This window comes from Toxotes jaculatrix, chromosome 15 (genome assembly GCF_017976425.1).
Source record: "Toxotes jaculatrix isolate fToxJac2 chromosome 15, fToxJac2.pri, whole genome shotgun sequence".
Lineage (NCBI taxonomy): Eukaryota > Metazoa > Chordata > Actinopteri > Toxotidae > Toxotes > Toxotes jaculatrix.
Window position 1 is genome coordinate 22,215,115 of NC_054408.1, and position 21,453 is coordinate 22,236,567.

The following is a 21,453-nucleotide window of genomic DNA, read 5'->3' on the forward strand; positions in this document are numbered from 1 at the left end:
AGTCGGGCAGTGTGGCTTTATAATTGAGTGACTGATACCACTGAGAGTGGTATCAGTCTTCTCATCTAATTCTCAGTAAGAAAGCAAATATGTGTTTTTCTGAAAATGTCAAACTATTCCTTTAATGTGCTGCATAAAACTAAAGGGATCCTGCTTGGAGCAAACAAACACAATGGTCTGTAACAATGCACCTGTCCTGAGGTTTCTTCAGGACACTTTGGCTTCAGCAAAACACATGAGCTCAAGGCCTTGGCAGGAAATGCTGACCAAACATGCAAATTAAATAATTTTTTGGAAAAAAATCTGCCTCACTGTGAGTTCTCTGTATTTCAGAAGAGATCTTACAGATAAACAATAAGTAATATCTCTACTGTAAGCACTTATCTTGAGTCCCAGTTCCTGTTTTTAGACATTGGACTTTCACTAAAGGTTTTCACATATGCGGCTCTGCTCGAAGCATGGGCAGGGGTCATTCACAGCTGCGATAAGGTGTTGCCCCTTGTGTGTGTTGTGTGTGTTTGCGAAGTTGGTGTGAATCTGTGCTCGGTATATGACAAATCTGCAGTCGGTCAAATCTGCTGTTGTTCAAAAATGAATAATCCTATATAGGGTACAACATTTAAAAAGGGCTGTTACAGTGTGAGATATCATATAAATGATGTCTGATGCTGAGACAGAACATTTGATGAGACAAAAATGCCTACAAGGATTCAAAAAGGTCCAGTTGTACTCATTAGCTGTCTTACTGATTAGCGGTGGATTTGCATTTGTTGTTCTGTAAACCTCTTAAAAGTTGTACTAACTCCTGAACATCACATTACGGCCACCGTTTTAATAAGTGCATCAGTAATAAAATAAGGAAATGCATTAAGTGTAAAAATGCTAAAATGCCACAAAGAGTAAAATGCAGAGCCATAGCCCACTAACATGCCTCAGGCCAAGCCCTTTCTGTCGCTTGTGTGTGTGCAAAACCAGGCCGCTTATTTTCACCAGGCCTCTTTTCAGCAGGCACGCAAGTTCAGGTCATCCAGCTCAGCTTAAAGTCAGTCAGTTTAACACTGGCTGCATGAAAGAAAACAGAGTCTGGGGGAGGAAATTAGCAGCTAACTCTTCTGTGGTATGTGACCTCACACAGCAGCAGCCAAGCCCAAACCTGAGACCATGAAACTCTGCAAACACATACACACACCCAAGGCTATTCAGACAGGTGATTGTAAAGTTTTTCTTTATTAAAGAGACCTCATGCAGTACAAACAATGCCAACATCCTCATTTTGAGTGGAGTGCGATTATGACATAAAAATGAATTTGATTCCTTTTATGATTGAATGCTTTTGCCTAATGAACTATATATACTATATACAGTGTGGTCCAAAACTCTGAGACCACTTTCCCATTCAGTCTATCCATCTATCTATATACACAGGTAGATAGATAGATGGATAGGTAGATAGATATAGTTTTTATATATATATATGTGTGTGTGTGTGTGTGTGTGTTGTCAGACTGGTGCAGAATGGTACAGATGTACTGAAATCAAATGCAGTAATTATACACAGATTTCAAAAAATCTCTAAGAAACCTCAACTTGACACACAACACTAGGTATATAAAACACATTAAAAAAAAAAAAAGTTTTCAGAAAAACAGCATGACAAAGTATGCACAATGTATTTTTTTATACAGTTTCCAGTTGTATATTTAAGTTTAAAAGGACTGACAGCTAATGTTATTTACATTAAAAACAGAGAGTTTATGGCCATGTGTGATATTCCTGAATCAGCAGACCGACTGTTGTAAGAGCTGGTTTTGTTCCCATCCCCAGACTGAGTTTGAGGTTACATTAAGCCCGAGCGGGATGTGAAAATTAAGCTCCACTCTCTGAGTCTGCACCTCATGGCACACCTGCAGATATCCTGACTCAGCACCACTTCTTCTACCAGGTTTCATGGGAATGTGAAGCTGAAAAGTAGCCTTCTGTTCTCCTGCATCTGCTGTGGCTACCTCTTGTTTCCAACCCAAATAGTTCCCTCCCTCTATTCCTCAAATCCTGGCTACACCGGGAAGCTTTTTCATGGGTGGGGTTCGGCTGCTAACTCTTGATTTAGCCCCGTGTGTGCGTTTAACAGCTGTCAAGGCTAATTTAAAGTAAGGCATCAGAAATGAGTGAAGATAGAAAGGGAGTAGCTACAGCTACATTACAGTTACTGTGTTTGGGATCATCAAAGCTACTTTCTCAACGTCTGTGATTTTAAATTGTTTTTGGAGACACTCTTTCACTCACAAAGACAATGTTTGATCAGTTAACTCACTTCACAGGAAAAGTAACACGCAAAAAAAAAAAGCTGCTATCTATGAACCTATTTTTTTTTGAGGTACCATTAAAGACATTTTCTACACTAATACTGTAAAGCCAAGGATGTCAACATAAGACAGAGCTTAAGTCAAAGACTTAAAATGCTTCCTCTACTGATGAAGCTTAAAGCAGTAAGAACAAAAGCCCTGACTTTGAGTCCAGGTCCAGGGTTTGTTGGCAGTCAGAGGCGGTAAACTGAGATCCTATAATGTCGACTAAGCTCCCATGCCAACTTCTTGAGGAAACGAGGGGAATCTGAAGTGAACTGGAGGTGTATTCAGACTTTTTCACAGGGGCTGGTCCAGTTTTTCCTCATTAACGTGTGGTGCCGAGTTTTGGAATATGTGCCTTTTTGAACCGCAACCCCACCCCACCCCCCCACCCTGCCCCACAGCACCTGAACAAACTGACAGGGAAACTTTAAGTGACTGAAATATGATTGTGCCGGGCGGGGGAACCTGGGGGAGACGGGGCTTCGGCCTTGTGCAAAAATATTGATCAAAGACCTGATCACGCATTGGGTGTAATGACAGACGTCAATCACTTAAAGTGCCTGTGTAACAACAATCACGATTGAAAAATCACTCCAGAGAACTCAAACATAAAAATCAAAAGGTGACAAAAGAATGAAACTATTGATGTAAACTACCAGAAAAAAACAAAAATTAAGTACAATCTCAGAGTGGTTTAGAAACATAGATATACTAGGGTCATATGAAAGCATTAGTGAATCTACACTACTGTCACCTGATGCAAAAATATATATATTTGGAATGCTTCAGACAGATAACTGGTTTCCCTCACTTCCTTTTGTGCCACATGTGGACTTTTGACTTTGGTAAGTGAGATAACTATTGATAAGGGTGCATAGGATTTCTCATTTGTTTCTTATAGCACAGCTACTAGCGCACAACACAATACTGATGATACAATTATTATAAAAACCACCGTCTGCATTTCCTGAAAAAATACAGTTAATTGCATAACCCTTATACCGATGCATTAAAGAGACTAGATCCCAGATTTGTGTTTGGTCAAATAAAAAAAAGTAACCACCCCCTGCAGGAGGAAGACCTCTTCGACCTGCTCATCACACATGTATATGTAAGCTGACACAACCATGAGTATGTTATCAGAGAACAGCTAACAGACACAGCTACAGCACCAGTGAGGACACTGAAAGGCAAGTGTCAAAAAATGAGAGGTCTGGCTCTGTCTTTTAGGATCTCAGGCAGTCGCCGTTGCAGGGAAGTGCCGGCTTCCCTGCAACATTTCTCCCTCATTTTGCCCTTTTGTCAGCTGAAGCACCTTTTACAAAATCTTTACAGCTAGACCCAGGCTGTCAGGAGGAGAATATTTTACCGGTTTCTTTAACAAGACCCAAAATGGGGTCACAAGCCTAAAGGTGATGGATCCTTGTCTGACAGTACACGTATGTATTAAGGAGCAAGGGCCTGTAGATGAAAAGCTGAGGCTCTCATCTGACACCCAGACTGAAAAAGTTGCCTGCATGCCTTATCTACAGTTTTACTGCAGACTACCTTTCTATGACTGTAAGCTTTCTACTCACCTCTTCTCCTAATGATTAATGCTTTTTAATGGCTGTGCATAGCATGTTAAGTTACATTTCTCTGGTTTATGTTAGCATTAGCATCCTGCCCGCTACAAGAAATGAGGTTAGTTAGATAAATACGGTGCAAGGATAGTGTAAGGCTTGAGAAATATGTACCCAGGACACGGTCGCTTCCACGGAGTTAGACGGTAGTAGGAAGTGAGGGGCTGTCTACCGTCTCCACCTTCTGCTCCGGTGAGCAGCAGAGGAAGAGGCGGCTACCCAGGCTCTTGAAGGCAAACCTAAAGTACATGATGTGACCCATGGCCACAAAGGAGACAGAGATGATGACCAGCAGGCCGAAGGCCTCAGGATTCGGAGCCAGAATCACCATGATGAAGTGCAGCAGGTCTAAGAGGTAATTCATGGAGTTCTGGACGCCGTTGATCACACCTCGCTCCGACTCGATCACATTCTCCTGGATGAGCTGGGTGACTGTCAGGTCAAAAGACCACAGGCCTGCAGCAAAGAGATCAACAGTCAGCCCTAATGGTATTTTTATAGCCACATTAAAATGAGTTCAGAACTCAACAGTAGCTGTAGCAGGAATTATCAGGCCGTATTATTGGCATCAAAGGTTGCAGATAATGCTGTGACAGATCCATAGAGGCCTGGTGTGAAATTCCGGTGACTTATGAAAACCTCTAACCTGTGGACCTGCTAATACCCACCTGAGTCAACTTTAGGAAGTCATTACTTGGAAAACAGCCTTTTATAATCTTATGAAAGGAAGTGAACATGCCAAAAAGCATGGACACTAGTTCCGACGCACTCTCATTTCCTGTCAAATAAAACTAGCAAACCTCAACTTAGACTTTGCACCATTTACTTCAGTGGCAATCAGTGATGATTTGCACTTTGGATCTGCTTCCAAGCAATAAGACATAGCTCCATAATCCAATAAAATACATTGGGTATTTAGGTAACCACTGTTACCACCAGATCTGGAAAAAAAATCAAAGAGAGCAACTTTACTCACCAACTCTAGCAGCAATGACGCCAGCAAACAGCAGACTAACAGACATGTAGGACTGCAGAGGTGGCAGCTCTTCAGCCGGTGCAGGAGTAGTGACATTCCCACTGAAAAGGCTGGTGAGGCTGTGGTCAGCCTCGGGCAGGGTCGTCTCTCCAATCAAGTGTTTGTAAATGTCCTGGAACGGTGAGACACTGAGGTCTAAGGGGCTCCCGGGAGTGAAGACGGAGAATACGCACAGCATGAGGCAGGACAGCTGAGCCATTCCCGAGATGAAGCCCGTGCGGATCAAGCCACACTTCCTGCGGACCCAGGTGAAGGCGACAGTGCCGCAGATACCCGACACAGCTGAAGCTCCCATCAGCAGGCTGAGCACTGAGCCGTTGAGGCCCTGCGTGTAGGCATAGCCAGTGGTGATGCAATCGAAGCCCAGCACTGTCATGTAGAGGAAAGCCAGGGACATGCCGGCCAAGAAGATGTTCTGGTTGTAGTAGGCCACCCAGCCAGCCTTGAAGGTCCGTATGGGTTCGGTCACCTGGTAGCAACAGCCGTGTGGCTTGGGAGAGTCGGGCTTGGCCACCACTGAGGTTTCATTCATCAGCGGCTGAGAGGACTCCTCAGGACTCTGGCCGTTCTCTGAGTCTGCAAAAGGGCAGAAGGATGGAGAGATCCAGTTATATTCAGCACAAATCACTGACCAAGTCAAAACTCTCCAAAACCAATAAATAAGATGCAGCTTATTACCAAACAAAAAGCACATGTATAACCATCTACCAGGATTTGTGCTTCACATGATATAAACACAAGCTTCCTGCAGCTACCTCTCACGGGACTGAGCTGCTTGAGCTCCTGCTGCTGCTCCTTTTGCCCTGTCTTCACGGCCAAGGCTGGCGTTTTCTGGTAGACCTTCCACAGCAGGGCATACTCCAGACACATGGAGCACAGGTTCCAGCCGGAGATGAAGCCGCAGCCAATGAAATGAGAGCCAAAGGCCATTATCTGGCCAACCAGCATGGGAGCCAGGATGTTGGTCAGCTGGTCAATAATCCTCACTGTGGCATTCATATCTGTTTGATAAAAGAGATGTTGGTCAGCATTAAGTAGGTGAATGTGTAGGAAATGTGACCAAATTGTGGCAGACTGTAGTCCTGGTGTTTTTGGAAGGTTATTACACATTGATACGACAGCACAGTACTAGCACAGCAGATTGATAAGGGTCACAGAGTTCACAGGTGCTGAGAATATTTTCCACCATGTGACCAAATCTTTTAAATAGCTTATAACAACAAGGGGAAACTGCAGGGATATAAAAGGTAAAAACGAGAGTGAGTCAGCATCCAGGATTCAAAGTCTGCCCCACTGAACGGATCTGATAACATGTCACATGAGGCCTACATTCGATGAGAAGACTGCAGCAAGTAAGGAACGCTGACCTGCCAACTTGCTGCTGTCCTGGCCTGCCACAACCACAACCCAGTCCCTCTGGATGGTGATGGAGGTAGCTGTGCTGGCAAGGTTGGCGATGTTGGCGATGGTGATGACCAGAATGTAGCAAGTTGTCTAAGAAAAAATACAAAATTAGGGGTTTTTAAACTTTCAGGTTCAGGTCACATTTTATCCCAAATCAACTTTATGTCATGAAAAGATGAGGCTGGTAAAGTTCCAAAAAGACCCAAACCAAAGATGAATTGTTCCTAACAACTATTTCCTGTGTATCTAAAGCCAAAATGTTATTTTTGGGACAATAACAGAGCTCTGTTGTCCAACAATTATTAAAAACATATGAGTGAGCCACACTGGGTGACATGTTCCTTCATTACCATCTGCACACACACACACTCAGTTCCACATACACCATCCTGCTGCACCAAATACTAAGTCGAGCTGTGGTTCCCAACTTTTTATAATTATAAGCAGTCCAAACTGAAAATGTTTTTTTTCTTTCTCAGATGGTTTTATTTAGGGAGCTGAAGAGGAGAAAATATCCGGTAATATACAAAAAATTGAAGTCAAAACTAACTAAAGTCAAAAATAGCTTTTCATGATCATTCTCATCTTCATCTTGGGAACCCTTAGATTTATCTCCCCATGTTCCCATGGATTAATACACATTTGCAGAGCAAATGTGTATTAATCCATGGCTGAAAACAGTCTCCAACAAATGTACTATTTACGCCTGTTTCAGTGACATTTGCTGTGCTCAGTGTTTAAAATTAAACAGAGTATTTGGGACCCATAGATTTACGTCTTGAGCAAGTAGGAATGGACTTTGGGCTGAATGCCACAAAAAAGGGAAGTCGAAGACTATCGAAAGACAAACTAACAATGTCGGTTTTGGTCTTTTCATGGAATTTGTTGACAGTAAGCAAAATACAGAATTACACCACCTTATACCTTTAATGTAGATATACAGTATATTGGTCGAAACCAAATTTCAAACTCTGTAACACTGTAAAATGAGGCGTAGTTTCTGAATACCTGTCAGTTTGGAAGTACACATTTCACCCCACACTGATGACAAAATATTTTTTCAACCAAACGTAAAGACCAAGTGCTACTATCACGTCACCATATGCAAACTAAAATAAAAATTGATAACTTCCTGTGGAAAAACAAAATCTACAACCTTCTGTGAAAAATAGCTGCTTAAAAGAAACAACGTGACAGCCGATATAATACTTGACATGTGACCTCAATTACAGCACCAATAAAGACATACTGGAGGACAAAAACACTAGAATACGACTAATATTTTGCGTAGAAATGGCCTGCTTGTGAAACACACTCGCCGGCAACTTGTTTGTTGAGCTGTATGTACACTGTAATGCAGCTCTGGTCAGAATAGAAAACATTCCCCAACAGGCCAGGCCACATTTGTCTCTCTCTCCTTCTGTCATGTGACAGGCCTTGAAGAACCTGCTGACTACACAGCCTTCAATGAGACACTCAATCTCCTGTTTTACCAACTTGTCTCCACCTCCACGCACACATACTCCTACACTAGCCTTCCCTCTAAACTCTCTCACATGGCAGATACCCCTCCCTCCCCCCCTTCTCTGGAAACCCAAAGGCGTCCCACAAATGCAGAGGGCAAAGTTGGAGCCATTCCCCTCAACAGAAACGCTTTGTGTTTCAACCCTACACCCCGGCTAGTTTCCCATAACGGATGGCAACCTGCATCTCTCACTCGATTAGCTGCAGAATCAGGTCTGAGTCTGAGTGTAGTGAGGGGGAGTTTATAAAGTTACACAGCGCAGCACAAACTTGAAATAAACTGTTAAACGGACATGTGTAATTTCCTCTCATGCTTTGTTTCCTTGTGATAAGAACACACAGTTGTTAATGACTGTGCTACAGTAAACTTTGTTTTGTGACTGCAAAATAATTATTTCAAGTTTACAAATGAATAATTGCAATAAGTTAGTTGCAATAAGCAAACGTTATTTGATATCTGAGTAAAATAATTTTCTGCTGAAAGCAGACATAACCCACTCTGTCAATTTAAGTTAGTAGAACAGTCAAAGGTCTTCTGGGAGTGAGTTACTCTCATTTCACTCATCTGTAAAAGGTGTTCAAGTGGCCATAAATCACACTGACATGGGAGCACATATCAGTAAAAGTAAGCAAGTTTCAGGGGTCAGAGTGTTGTACTTCAGGAGAAGGGGTAAAATGCTTTCAGTGAAAATCCCCACCATAACGCGTTGAAACAGCAAGCGTTGTAAAAGACAGCACAGGGGGGATCTTACCAGAATCCATCCATTGTAGAGCACCACAAGCTGTTCTTTGAACTGGAAAACAACCATCAGGAGGATCCCGCACACGATGACACAACTGTTCTGGACGAGCAGCGAAGTCTGGGCCACTGTGGAAACACCACGATGGACATTAGGGACAGAAATCTGATCAAAGACAACAGATTTCTGTCTGACAAACAAGTTCATTAGAGCGTTTCCACAAGAATTCCCTGCTCCCTGATCTAATCTAATAGTGTCTTTGCCAAATTCCTCTGGATAAATATTCCACACAAAGGCATCTAACTGTGAAAGAGAGGGAGGAAAACTGCACATGTGCACATTGTATGAGACACTATAAAAAAGTAGCTTTGAAAGTGCTACACATGTATTTTCAGGATCACGTCTACAACATGTTTGGCATTTTATTCATGACAAAGTTGTGTTATGACAATCAATCACAAACAGCTATAGTTGGCTCTGAGTTTGTGCTGCCTTACCTTTGAGTCTGGGGTTTCTGTCAACCCAGTCCCCAATGATGGCCCCAAGCAGCAGCACGGAGCCCGCCACCACCAGCCCGTACACGGCTGTGAGCAGCAGGCTGTTCCCATACAGCTCTACCAGGAAAACAGCCACGGCAAAGTGCCACATTCGGTCACCCTGGGAATTCAAATTCTAATTATTTACGCCGCAGGCTTCATTTCAGGTATCCAGGTTGGGGCTGACAGGAAATGTGTTCTAGGTGCTGGATAAACAATAACAACCCTCTCAGCTTACATGGGCTGAAAACCTATACACCCTCTTCAGTTTAATCTGTCCATTAGACGTGAGAGATATTTATAAAGACCAGTGTTGTGTGATGAGCTACATGGGGGAAACATGTCATTTTGTATTGTAATAACAGTTATATAACACCTAATGTAACAATAACACATTCATGTTGTACTGTATTTCGTTTTGACACTGAGGAGCCACAGAGGAAGCCTGTCATCACGATGAACATGTGCAAATACATGATGCTATGTCATTTAAATAGACAATAACGTGGTGAATTGTGTTAACAGCGTTTCACTTACCCATGTTGACAGAGCATGTCCCATGTAGATAAGGAATTTAGCTGAGGTGAAGAAATCTCGGACTGATTCTGCAAAGAAAATACTCAACTGTGAGAATAAACTCATGACATGTTACAAAGCCGGTTCGTCTATATGCATGTTTTCCCTGGATGTGAAGGATCCGCTTGGGGAAATACCTACCACAGCATGTCTTCTTGGGTCCAGAATTATCCATTTTAAAGAAAGATCCCAGTGGTTGGAAAAAACAAGGAAGAAAAAAAAGAATAAACCAGTGAATGTTCTGTATGCAGCGACACAATGAGAAAAAAAACCAAAAGAAAGACGCGACGTTTCTTCTCTTCTCTCCTTTCCAAACTTAGCTATCACTGTAGCTGAAGTTGGAAAGAAATTATTTAATTGCCTAAAAGGCGGGTTAGTCGCTAAAACACAAAGCTGGGAGCTGAATTTGTCCGCCGCTCCGGTGTACGGTTGGCTCTGCTCTCCGGCTCCGTGTTTACGTCCAGGCTCCCATGATATATCCAACGCTGTGACGTCACGCACTGTTGTTTACAGAGGGGAAAAAAAAGACGAAGAAGAAAAAAAATGTGAGCCTCCCTGTCACACGCGCGCTCAAAAACAAATACAGAAATAAACGAATAAGATCCATAAAAATAAAAACGGAGCCCTCTTCACCCGGAAATAATGAATTATAATCTAACATTTAATCACAGCGAGCGAACGTGTGTCTTTGTTTCTCCTCTGACTGTTTGTCAGGTTTGTGTGTGGTTTCTTTCTTCCATCACATCTTTAACTTAGTAAAACTAGCAATGATAAAATAATAATAATAATAATAATAATAATAATAATAATAATAATAATAATAATAATGACAATGTAAAAATACTCCATTACAAGCCCTGCATTCAAAATCTTACTTAAGCCGGAGCCTTATGTGCAATCAGGTAGTTTATTCTGACTCACAGCTTGTAAGCTTATTCAGTGTTTTATATGTGTAATCTCAGTCTATAAAGTAATAAATAAAGAGGAGTAAAAAACTGACAGATGAAAATTACTCTTCATCACTGATTTACTGTAAGAAAACATGGGCTAAAGATGTCAGCAGTTATAATGATATGGTCCTTTTTAGGCGGTGAAATGCAGCTTTTACTAGGTCAGATTTATACCAAACCCCCGTCACTAATTAAATTATGGCCAATATCAGTAGGAATTCAGTTCACTGATTCAGAGCAATGAATCAGCTCCACCTTAAATGGGGAAATGTTGTAGATGTTTTCTCAGCTCCATGCTTACCAAATCCAGTGATATTATTTGAGACTGTGATGATACAGAAAGACGTATTTAAGTGGTACAAAGGAGCAAACAGCTGAGGAGAGCAAACGATTGCAAAAGTTAAAGATTAACTGAACTTGCCTCTGCATGTGATGCCACACAAATTAAACTTGAACATTTTAAACATATTGGCAACAAAAACCTGCCATTATTGCCTTGAACTGGTGAAGCGGCTTATCACAAAGCCGCCTGTTGCAATCGAGCGTGGCGGTGAACAGAGAAAAACCGTCTTCAGAGCATACATTTGGATGACTTGCATTTGTCCACCTATGTCAACAGAGCAGAATCACAGCTATAATTACAGGCTGCATTGATGAGAGCTGCTTGGCCAGCATCCATAAAAAGTAATAAACACTGGCTCAGTGAGCACATGGCTAATATGTTTCTTTTAACTTGACATTGTACAGTGGACTATGAAAGGCTCTTATCAGCTGAATGGGACCCCCGTGGCCTTGTGCCATCACTAAAACCTCGTGTCTGTTCTCAGGTGGAATGTTTTGGGCTTTTCGTTGGACTGAATGTGTCTGTTATCTATAATGCCAAAACAGACACTACAGCTGTGTGCTGCATCTTGGGGCAACTGTTTCTGACTGGTTTTCATATCACATCACTAAGATCAAGTGTTTAATTTCAGAAGGCTCTGATTTGGTTTTGTTTATATCCCATATATAACAGTGTTCGCTGAAACTCTGAACTAGCTCATAAACTCTCTCTGCTGACCGGTCTTTTTTTTTTTTTTTAAGTCATCTCTAAAGTGCGATGAAGGTTTAAATATGACAGCAAAAATGTACCTTATCAAGTGCCTAATCTCCCTCAAGCACACACAGAGCAAAGACACTCACAAACACACACCCTGACCTTTGGCCAAAGGCAGCCAAAATAACATGTGCTGAAGAGCCCCTTCACTCTTTTTGAAAGATTTTCATTGCAGTAATGTTCATCCAATAAACTTTCACCATCATATCCAGACCTGTTACAACATACTTTAAATTGAGTTCAACTTTGAATAGAATTCCCAGTGAATTGTAAAGAGTGGGACAGTTTCATACATTTAAAATCATATACATAAAACATTATAGTGTGTGTGTGTATGTGTATGTGTGTGTACTTTGTTTTTTAAAAAGTCAAGTATAAATAGTTTCTTCTTCTTTCTCCTCTTCTTTAGTTATATTGTATTATTTAATATTATTGTATATTATTATTTAAGGGGTAGACATGTTGTTAGTATGTACTATTAGAAAATGGTATATTCTATATTCTAAGATTCATTGTACTATATTCTATTATTATTATTATTATTATTATTATTATTATTATTATTATTATTATTATTATTATTATTATTATTATTATTTTCACGTATGTTGATGTTTAAAAAATGTACAAAGCACTAGTTTCTTCTTGGCCCAGAGCAACACGTAGACCTTCTCTGTGCCATCTCATCGTACAAGCAAAACTGACCGTAACAAGTAACATAAGCACATATTTTGAGCTGAGTGATGACAATAGGCTCTTCAAACCCTTTGTGCACTATTCAAGGATCACAGAGAGCTCTCTGCTCTTTGGAAGTCTGCACACATTGAGCTGGTACAAACAGATTACCAGCCACACTATTAGTGGGCCGGTGTGTCAGCCAGGCTCAGCGACCTGTCATCAGCGGTCAGACGCCTGCTGTGTCATTTTGCGGCCATGTGAGCTGCAGGTATGTCTACCCCCGATGGGATCTCTTTTCAACCTGGGTCTGGAACAACAAGCGGTGTTTACGTGGGCTAAATTTACACTTCCAGGGCAAAAATATGAGAATGACTTGCCTCCTGCGGTCTTAAGTTGTCTCACACTCACAAGCCACAGCAAAAGAAGCGATAGAGCCGGAGGAAGGGTTTTAAATGTGACCTGAAGAACCGTGTACGTGAGGCTGGATCAGATTATTCATCTATTCTTCATGCAAGGTGTTTTTTTTTTTTTTTTGTTGTCCTGAACTCGTTGACTGTGTTACAGGAGAGTTAAAAGGTATTAAAGAACAATTCCCTTGGTTCGGGTATTTCAGTGTAACTGAATTTGAATGAGGGAGGCCAGGCTCTTGAGGTCACCCAAAGCTCATGACACTGGACATAGAAAGATTACCAACCATCTGAGTGACCAGAGAACAACAGAAACAATGATTATAATTATCATCTTCGCCCATTTTTGGAACATAACAGTGTTGTGGTCTGATTGTTTCTGTGGATGTCTACCACTGCCCGGGGCCTAAGACTTTGATGTGTGCCTGACAAGTCCTCTCAGTCCACCAGATAAGGATAAACATCAAAGGTCACTGTCTAGTTCTGACGACCTGGCCACCTTTCCTAAAATGACAGCCCTCGCTTCCAGGGAATGAAACAGTAAACATCTGACAGCTGTTTCAGATCAATACATTGCAGCTCAGTAGGCATGAAGCCAACGTGAGAGCTCACACAGGTGTGTTTGCCTGTCACATTGCAAGTTCGAAGGGTGCTTGACCAACCACTGGAGCAAGATCAACATCTGTGTCATCCAGGGTAACTTTTCTTTACTGGTTGTTGACTGCTGCCAGGCCTCTCAGATACTCAAAAATATCTTTGGTTTCTTAGGTCAAGACTGGAATATCTCAGGAACTATGGGATTGATTGCCAGGAAATTTGGTACAGACATTCCTGGTCCCCAGAGGATCAGTCATACTGACTTTGGTGATCCTATGACTTTTCCTCTAGAGCCACCATGAGGTTGACATTTGTGGCTTTGAGCTGAAATGTCTTGCCAATTATTGAATGGATTGTCTTGAAATCTCTCCTGTTCAGGATGAACTGTAGCCTAATAATGTTGGTGATTTTTTTTTCCTACACTCCCTCGTGATTCTCCTGTCACCACAGGAGCATGTGTATAAATCATACTGTGTGTGATTCCGTATTTCTCTCATCATCTGAGGCAATTTTCCACCAAGGTGGAAACATCAACATGGGGACCAAACTCATATGACATGTACTGACTGGAACACTTCATGTTTTATTTTCTAGAGACTTAACATATGGCAGAATGGTCACTCAGTGGTTGGCGCGATTGCCTCACAGCGGAGAGTCCTGGGAGTTTGATACTGTGTGTTCTCATTGTGACAGTGTGTTTTTCCAAGTCATGCAGGTCTGGTAGGTTAGCAGGTAAGTAGGTTGTTTTTGCAAATGTCATTGAGTGTGCAGAGTTTGTTTTGACTGATAAGAAGCAAACACTGATATTCACCTACATGGATCATATATTCATAAATCTAAAGCCAAAAAGAGTTTGTGCAGGATAGATACCTAAAGGCCTAAAAACTCAAGGCAAGATCCTCCGGTCTCCCCAATGTCAATTCATTTACACATTATGGACTCAATCAAAAATTTCTATTTTTGTGGGGATTTGTTCTGTGGTGACTTACGTATATTTCAATGGGAATAGAAACAGGGAAAATCTCTGATGGACTGAAAATAATATCTGTATCAACCACCCGTCTCTAGGAGGCAGTATAGTTAGGACCGGGAGACCTGTGCAGCCGGAAAAGCTTTCCTCGACGCTGACGCTAAACATGTGTTTGTCTTATACAGTCTATGGTTTACACTGAGCTCAAGTAGCTTCAAGAACATTAATACAAACTGAACTTTTCGACCAAAATGTCTTGTAAAAGTCGGGATAACGACGACAACGTTGAAGGGCAGTCTGCACTCAAAGAGGAACTGAATAGAAAGGTATCGTTAGCCAAAACATGTAGCTGGTGGCTAATGTATGAGCCACACATATTAGCTGGTCAGCTTGAAAGTTAGCTGATGTTCATTTACGGACGATATTAGCACTGTTGGGGATTTAATTCATACGTTTACATTAATGTTTAAATATACAGGCTCTTGGGCTCTGTTTCTTGCTAGCCGTTAGCCTCATATGGACATTTTGCGGCCTGGAGATACTTCATTTCATCAGGTCAGTGAAATAATCCGTGTTGCTATATTACAGGTCAAGGAGCAGAAAGTTGTAGTGGACGAGCTCTCCAATCTGAAGAAAAACAGGGTGAGTAGAGTTGCGCTGTTGGGTCGTATGAACATGAATAGACCTTCTTAGTGAAGCGTTTCCCTTTTGCTTTCAGAAAGTTTACATCCAGCAGAGGAACAGTAACATATTCTTCCTGGCAGACAGAGGTCAGACACTGGGCTCATGCAAAAGTAAGTTGGGTGATTTTATATAATTTTATTAGATGAACTAACTGGTGTCTTAGGCTACATGTAGGTATTGATCATAGTAGAAGAAAATAACAGGTTATATTTTCTGTCTCCTCCAGAGGAGCTGGATGATATGAAAAAGGAACTGCAGGATATGTAAGGCTGATCTTCAACACAACAATGTGTGGCATCTTTTGTCTGTTGAGTCTGTCACCCACTCACTGCGAGTGGGACAAAACAGTTTATGAACATTTGAAGAGAAGAGGGCCTAACTCAAGCCAGGATCTGACAGTTATAGGTGGAAATCCTCGCTATCAGTGTTTATTCTCTGCTCATGTTCTTCACATGAGAGGTAGTCTAACCCCTCAGCCACTTCAGGATGACACTGGAAATGTCCTGGTGTGGAATGGGGAGGTTTTCGGAGGTCTGCCAGTGATGCCAGGGGAAAACGACACTGCTGTTGTCGCTCGGTGGCTGTCGTCCTGCAGCAGCCCTTCAGAGATTCTGTCTGTCCTGTCCAGTATAAGGGGACCATGGGGGTTTGTTTACTACCAGAAGGCTGGAGACTACCTCTGGTTCGGAAGAGACTTCTTTGGCAGGCGGAGTTTGCTGTGGAAATTTGATGCAGAGGTTTTGACCCTGACTTCTGTGGCAGCTCACACTTCTGGGAGTGATCAGTTTTCTTGGCAAGAAGTCCCAGCAGTTGGTGTGTACAGGATTGACCTGAAGGCAGTTACAGAAGCCGGCGCTGTAACATTTGAGGTTTATCCATGGGCTCGTGCAGGAAATGATGTCATCTCTACTTGCAGTGGTACTATATCAGAGTCTGTTCCCAGCGGCTGCACTGTTGTGATGAACCAGTTAGGACTGGTACTCGCCTCACCCGTGTGTCCTCTTAATATGTCCACCCCTAAGTCACTAAATGAGACAGAAGCTCATCTAAACTCACATTCATCTGTCAAAGATCTGGAGCAGCTGCTTGCAAGCAGAGAGACAAATGATGAAGTGAACTGTCTTATTGATGTTCTGAGTGAGGCAGTGAGGCGACGTGTCCAGTCTCTGCCTTTTCATGTGCAAGACCATCCACCTAATGATGACCATGCTAGTGTTGCCATACTTTTCTCAGGAGGTATTGATTCTATGATTCTGGCTGCCTTGGCCGACCGTCACATACCTGCTCATCAACCAATAGACCTTCTCAATGTAGCGTTTAAACTACAGGAGTCAAAGAAGCAGAAAGCTTCGTCTGCAAAGAATCCCAAAAAGCACATAAATAAGCCAACAGATTGTAAGACTGATGGAGCTGCTTCCCAAACACCCAGCCCCTTTGCTGTTCCCGACAGAATTACTGGAAAAGCAGGTCTCATGGAATTACAGGACTTGAATCCTGAGAGAAGATGGAATTTTGTGGAGATCAATGTAACGCAGGAAGAGTTGCAGAAAATGCGCCAGGGGCGCATTTGTCATTTGGTGCATCCATTGAACACAGTTCTTGATGACAGCATTGGGTGTGCTGTGTGGTTTGCAGCAAGAGGGACGGGGTTCGTCATGGAGGACAATGACCAGAGGCCTTTCACATCTCCAGCAAAGGTGAAGTACACTTATCAGACTTTGGACTTTCCACTGTGCCAGGAACAAAAGGTTCTTTCTCTGTTTACCTTTTAACCAACTCATGACACTCAATGTAACTATCACCTGGGCTGTTATACTACAGTGAATGCTGAGGGATAAACAGTTTGGTTATTAAAGGGAATGTAATTGTTAAATAATAAAACACAAAAGTATTTTTACAGTTGATAAAACAAAAATGATTTGAAAGAATAGATGTTTCAGTTCTCATTGACCTGTTTTTCTGGCTTGCAGGTCATTTTGACAGGAATTGGTGCCGATGAGCAGCTAGCAGGTTACTCCAGACACAGAGTCCGATTTAAGACGGCTGGACATGAGGGACTGATCCAGGAACTGGCCATGGAACTGGGCAGGATCTCCTCTAGGAATTTGGGCAGAGACGACAGAGTCATAGGGGACCATGGGAAGGAGGCTAGGTGGGTGTGGAACTTGTTTCAGATAACATTTTTTAAACAGCAAAAACATTACCACCACACATGGTATCGTGTGGTGTGTTCTTTAAATTAGGCAAAAAGTTAACAAAACTTTAAGTAAAAGTTGTACCTTTAACTAAATTATTTCAGCATTAATATTTGATATGTGGCTTTTAAGCTTGAAAAAAACAACAACAAATGTTTGTATAAGGCAAATAAAAAGTGTAATCAAGAAAAAAATACTTTTTTCTGTGTTGGTATGAGTTCCTCCAGGACATGACATGAAAGGACAACACACTTGGTCGTCAGTACAAGATGGTGTTAGGCCTTTTTGCAGCAGATGTATTAAATATCAGTAATGGCTCTGGCTGGTTCTACTCAGATTCCGTTTCTCTGAATTGCCATAGCAACAGAGGCACAGGTAACATTTAAGGTTTCCAGGAATCCACGTCATTGAGCCAGCAAGCAAATGGATCAGGTAGTTACTGCCAATGTTATTAATTACACCTGTGCTTTTCCTGCTAGCATGTGACAGCAGTGCTGCACAAAAGACCAGTAACCACACTCGGGAACCTGAGATATGAGACACGCTTCATCATGAATATTGAAACTTAATAATGGGGCAGAAAACAGCTCCAAATTTCATTGCTCAGACCGAAGACATCAATATTTCTTCTTTTAAGATAACAGGTATAAGCTCTCAGTCACATTACATCTAATGATATTATTTTCTAACCAAGTCAGATGAGAGCTATGTACTTAAAGATCCTGCACACCCATACAGCTGTTTTCACTTATTTTATGTAAAGAGACTTGTCTCAGGTTTGCCTGGGCATGTGCAGACAGGTGGGTTGTATTATTTCAAGAACGTTTTCTCCCACCTTCACCCTGAGTAGGGCTCTCGTCATCCAGAACTGTAAATACCTGTGAACAGCAACATGCCAACATTTTTAACAAATTTTCCCAAAGAAACAGTCTCCATACAAATTACTGAGTGTGTTGTGTGAGAAACAATGTTGCTGAGAAACAGCTAAATTTCTCTTGTATTCTTTTTTTTTAAATGCAAAAATGTCACCTCCATTGTTCAATTTGTCCATAGTCTGACAAATTGTCACTCACGTCTGCAGATTTCCCTACTTGGACGAGGACGTGGTGAGCTACTTGAATTCTCTTCCGGTGTGGGTAAAGGCAGATCTGTCACTTCCTCGAGGTGTCGGGGAGAAACTCCTCCTGAGACTGACGGCGAAACAGCTCGGCCTCGGCCAATCAGCAGTGCTGCCAAAGAGAGCCATGCAGTTCGGCTCCCGCATCGCAAAGATGGAGGACAGCCATGAAAAGGCCTCTGACAAATGCACAAGACTCTTCACTGGATAAAGAAATCGGTGGGTTGAATAGTAGAGAAATAATTTTAATAGAAAATAGTCATTATAAAATTGCAATATAAAATCACTGTTTACAGCAGCTGTTCTTGATTGACAGATTCTTGGCCATAATTTCACATTTCAGGTGATTTTCTTTCTGTGCTTGCCTTGGAGGATTATTTTGAACATGGCCTAATAAATACATTGTTTTTATCCATTTCTGTGTCTTCTACACCATGTAAGACTTCACATCTTCAAGTTTTTCTCTGAAGTAAAGGTCACATTCAATATAGGAAGGCAAGTTTCCAACATCGAATCGCCCAGAAATCTGATGAACATATACTGGCTTCCTAAAAGAAAAAAAAAAATGATTGTGAAATACTCAAACAAACAGATTTCAAAGGTGCATTAGTTGCTGTCTTACAAAGTAGGATTGCTGAATTATTTGTGTAACTTTGCTGAGTAAAACCTAGATCCCTAACTCGTGAGGGTCCAGCAGAAATTACCTTGAAATGAGCCAAGACACAAAGTTTCCTGGGGCATCTTTCTCTTCAATAGGAGCTTCCTATGGAAATATAAAGGTGTACGCAGCAGTCAGCTTAAAAATAAACAACTTTCTGTATTTCTTCCTCATGTCATGTGAGACTTTGGATAATTTAAACTTACCTTCTTCTCCTCAAGGAAGGCATCCAACAGAGGAAGGCTTTTCTTTGAAAACACGTAGAAACAAGGACACTGAAACACAAATGGAGCTTATTAGCTGGCTCACAGTCTTGTCATAAAGTAGATATATGCATGCAAGTGTTACATTCGTAGCTCACAACGTAGCTGGACAGTGATCCAAAACAGTCAAGTCAACCAAAGAGACTCAAGACTGTGAGTAAAGATTTCAGTCAGGTCCTTGTTGTACTCTGATTATTTACTCTGTGGTTTGTCATTTTAAATATTATTTTATGTTAGGCATTGGTTAGTGTTAAACTTACTGCTCTCCTTGACTTGGTCTCAGTGGGAAGAGGTTTCTCCTTCATACAGAGGACACAGAGATCACTGTCTACCTCAAGGATCCCGTATTTATGGGTTTCTGTACAGACACAATATAGAACTTAACTGTGAGCATGAGGCAAGGCCAAGGCTGACATTCTAAGATGAGATTCACCCACTTCCTTAACAGCTTTTATAAGGTTAGATTTGAGACCATGCATCTACACTGAAGCTGCTCAGTGGCTTGTCATGTCATAGTCAAACTGTCTGGTGGTGACAGCACATCATTAGCATTACTCAGCTATGCAAATGCTGTAAAACCCACCTTCATCTTTGCACTCATACGAGAGCACCAGACAGCTGTCCTCATTGTTTTCTTGGAGGTCAGAGAACCTCTCTTTAACTTTACTGAGGCTAAAGTCTTCTTTGAAGAGGGTGTCTCTGTTTGGGATTGGAGAGAGTTGTATTTGTCATGAACAGGACTGTCTCTGCATGGTAGTATTGATACTGAAAGTTTAAAAGCGTACCCTCCAATGACTACAACATGGTCTTCTATATTGAAGTGCTTTACTGCAAGCTGCAGGCAGGCCACAGCACCAAGACGCTCCTGGTGGAACAAGAACATTAACTTGACTTAGTTTGTTTTTTAAAAAACAAAAGCCAATAAAAAATTCAACCTTTTATGATGCAAAGAAATCAAAACAACTAGTGTACTTCAGCATGGAACAGGCTCTGAGATCTGAGGTTATTCAGTCAGTGGATGGTAGGAAAATTCTGCTTTATAAAGGCAAAAACATGCCACACATGCAGGGGTGAGTGTGAAAACAATAACTGTAAAGCTTCATTTACATCATTGTTTCTTGTCTGATCGCTGAGAATCCTGACGTTAGTGAAATGTGCAGCCCAGTCTTCAAACGCAGCATGGTAAAGAGCATTAGTCTGTGGAGAGGAAGACAGTGTACATGTTTTATGTATAATATTGGATTGTTATTATTATTATTGATATATTAATGTGATATAAGGGTAACTAATGTCATGGCGCTAATTTCAACTGCTTTTTGTATTGTGCATTTTTAATAATGCATATTTTAAAATGTGAGTATGTTTTGTATATCAAGTCTTAAGTAGAGACGTAATACGTCTAAATAGTAGCAAAGCTACTACAAACTATTACTGTTAAATGTAAATCATAAATTACTAAGTGGAGTCAAAAGTACAGTTTCCCACTAGTGTAGAGGAATATAATATGGTTAAGCACAAAATGAGAATTCTCAGGTAAGGTTCAAGTTCCTAAAAATGTTTTTAAAGACAATACCTGAGTAAACACACTTGACCTAGTTACCTTCCTCGGCTGACTTCACAGTAGTAACTACTTACAACAACATAAATGCAGTCCACAGCGCCAGAGGCGTTCAGGGCATGGACCCAGTGGGATATCAAAGCACAGCGTCCCACCGGCAGCAGCGGTTTAGCCGTGCCAGCCAGGTGAGCGAACCTCCCGCTGCTGTCGGCCACCACATCCCTCTGGAGCCTGGTTCCGTAGCCAGCGGCGAGAATTACAGCTTTCATTTAAACTGAACCGGGCGAAGCGCAGTACAGTTGTTACTTGGTGCGTTAATTACGATGTAACGGTTATAAGCTGCTGGAGTGGGACAGTAGCTGAGAAACATTCCACGGAACAAGTTTGGGCTCCTCTCGCGAGATCAGAGTTTTGGTTACGCGAGACTAGCTTCAGGTTCAGGTGTAAAGCGCTTCCGGCTGATATTTACAAAATAAAATCCCTTCTTCCGGTGA

At 41.7% G+C, this 21,453-nt stretch overlaps 4 protein-coding genes across 5 annotated transcripts; 2 read left to right on the forward strand and 2 right to left on the reverse strand.

Moving 5' to 3' along the window:
• Positions 1–1,214: 1,214 nt before the first annotated feature.
• On the reverse strand, positions 1,215–10,238 carry slc40a1 (solute carrier family 40 member 1). Its single transcript, XM_041057813.1, has 8 exons — positions 9,928–10,238; positions 9,748–9,815; positions 9,172–9,331; positions 8,687–8,802; positions 6,374–6,500; positions 5,762–6,007; positions 4,947–5,582; positions 1,215–4,426 (listed from the first exon to the last, which is right to left on the reverse strand). Exons 1-8 carry the CDS (start codon positions 9,959–9,961, stop codon positions 4,110–4,112), a joined length of 1,704 nt encoding a protein of 567 aa, XP_040913747.1. The 5' UTR covers positions 9,962–10,238; the 3' UTR covers positions 1,215–4,109.
• A 4,407-nt stretch (positions 10,239–14,645) lies between these two features.
• Positions 14,646–15,532, forward strand: LOC121194785 (ASNSD1 upstream open reading frame protein-like). Its single transcript, XM_041057826.1, has 4 exons — positions 14,646–14,810; positions 15,073–15,126; positions 15,203–15,278; positions 15,395–15,532. Exons 1-4 carry the CDS (start codon positions 14,736–14,738, stop codon positions 15,433–15,435), a joined length of 246 nt encoding a protein of 81 aa, XP_040913760.1. The 5' UTR covers positions 14,646–14,735; the 3' UTR covers positions 15,436–15,532.
• On the forward strand, positions 15,456–18,691 carry asnsd1 (asparagine synthetase domain containing 1). The gene is made up of 3 exons (XM_041057812.1): positions 15,456–16,865; positions 17,139–17,320; positions 18,445–18,691. Exons 1-3 carry the CDS (start codon positions 15,456–15,458, stop codon positions 18,689–18,691), a joined length of 1,839 nt encoding a protein of 612 aa, XP_040913746.1.
• A 13-nt stretch (positions 18,692–18,704) lies between these two features.
• Positions 18,705–21,348, reverse strand: zgc:136439 (uncharacterized protein LOC678627 homolog). 2 transcript variants are annotated; one of them, XM_041057818.1, is made up of 8 exons: positions 21,037–21,348; positions 20,509–20,598; positions 20,187–20,266; positions 19,985–20,100; positions 19,662–19,759; positions 19,345–19,413; positions 19,185–19,243; positions 18,705–19,024 (listed from the first exon to the last, which is right to left on the reverse strand). In XM_041057818.1, exons 1-8 carry the CDS (start codon positions 21,226–21,228, stop codon positions 18,925–18,927), a joined length of 804 nt encoding a protein of 267 aa, XP_040913752.1. In that variant the 5' UTR covers positions 21,229–21,348; the 3' UTR covers positions 18,705–18,924. The 2 variants fall into 2 exon arrangements, with proteins under 2 accessions (XP_040913752.1, XP_040913751.1); XM_041057817.1 differs by having other exon boundaries at positions 18,705–19,028.
• Positions 21,349–21,453: the final 105 nt, after the last annotated feature.

Excerpts from the sequence above, each read along its gene's own strand:
- slc40a1 (XM_041057813.1), bottom strand. The coding sequence starts at position 9,961 with ATGGATAATTCTGGACCCAAGAAGACATGCTGTG. Across the intron at positions 8,803-9,171 it reads CAGAAACCCCAGACTCAAAG|TGGCCCAGACTTCGCTGCTC; the intron begins GTAAGGCAGCAC and ends GTGTTTCCACAG. Across the intron at positions 6,501-8,686 it reads TCTACAATGGATGGATTCTG|ACAACTTGCTACATTCTGGT; the intron begins GTAAGATCCCCC and ends ATTTTTTCTTAG.
- LOC121194785 (XM_041057826.1), top strand. The coding sequence starts at position 14,736 with ATGTCTTGTAAAAGTCGGGATAACGACGACAACGTTGAAGGGCAGTCT. Across the intron at positions 15,127-15,202 it reads CCAATCTGAAGAAAAACAGG|AAAGTTTACATCCAGCAGAG; the intron begins GTGAGTAGAGTT and ends TTTTGCTTTCAG. Across the intron at positions 15,279-15,394 it reads GACACTGGGCTCATGCAAAA|AGGAGCTGGATGATATGAAA; the intron begins GTAAGTTGGGTG and ends TGTCTCCTCCAG.
- asnsd1 (XM_041057812.1), top strand. The coding sequence starts at position 15,456 with ATGTGTGGCATCTTTTGTCTGTTGAGTCTGTCACCCACTCACTGCGAG. Across the intron at positions 16,866-17,138 it reads CTTTCACATCTCCAGCAAAG|GTCATTTTGACAGGAATTGG; the intron begins GTGAAGTACACT and ends TCTGGCTTGCAG. Across the intron at positions 17,321-18,444 it reads GACCATGGGAAGGAGGCTAG|ATTTCCCTACTTGGACGAGG; the intron begins GTGGGTGTGGAA and ends TCACGTCTGCAG.
- zgc:136439 (XM_041057817.1), bottom strand. The coding sequence starts at position 21,228 with ATGAAAGCTGTAATTCTCGCCGCTGGCTACGGAACCAGGCTCCAGAGG. Across the intron at positions 19,760-19,984 it reads GTATGAGTGCAAAGATGAAG|AAACCCATAAATACGGGATC; the intron begins GTGGGTTTTACA and ends GTGTCTGTACAG. Across the intron at positions 19,029-19,184 it reads GTGTCTTGGCTCATTTCAAG|GAAGCCAGTATATGTTCATC; the intron begins GTAATTTCTGCT and ends TTTTTCTTTTAG.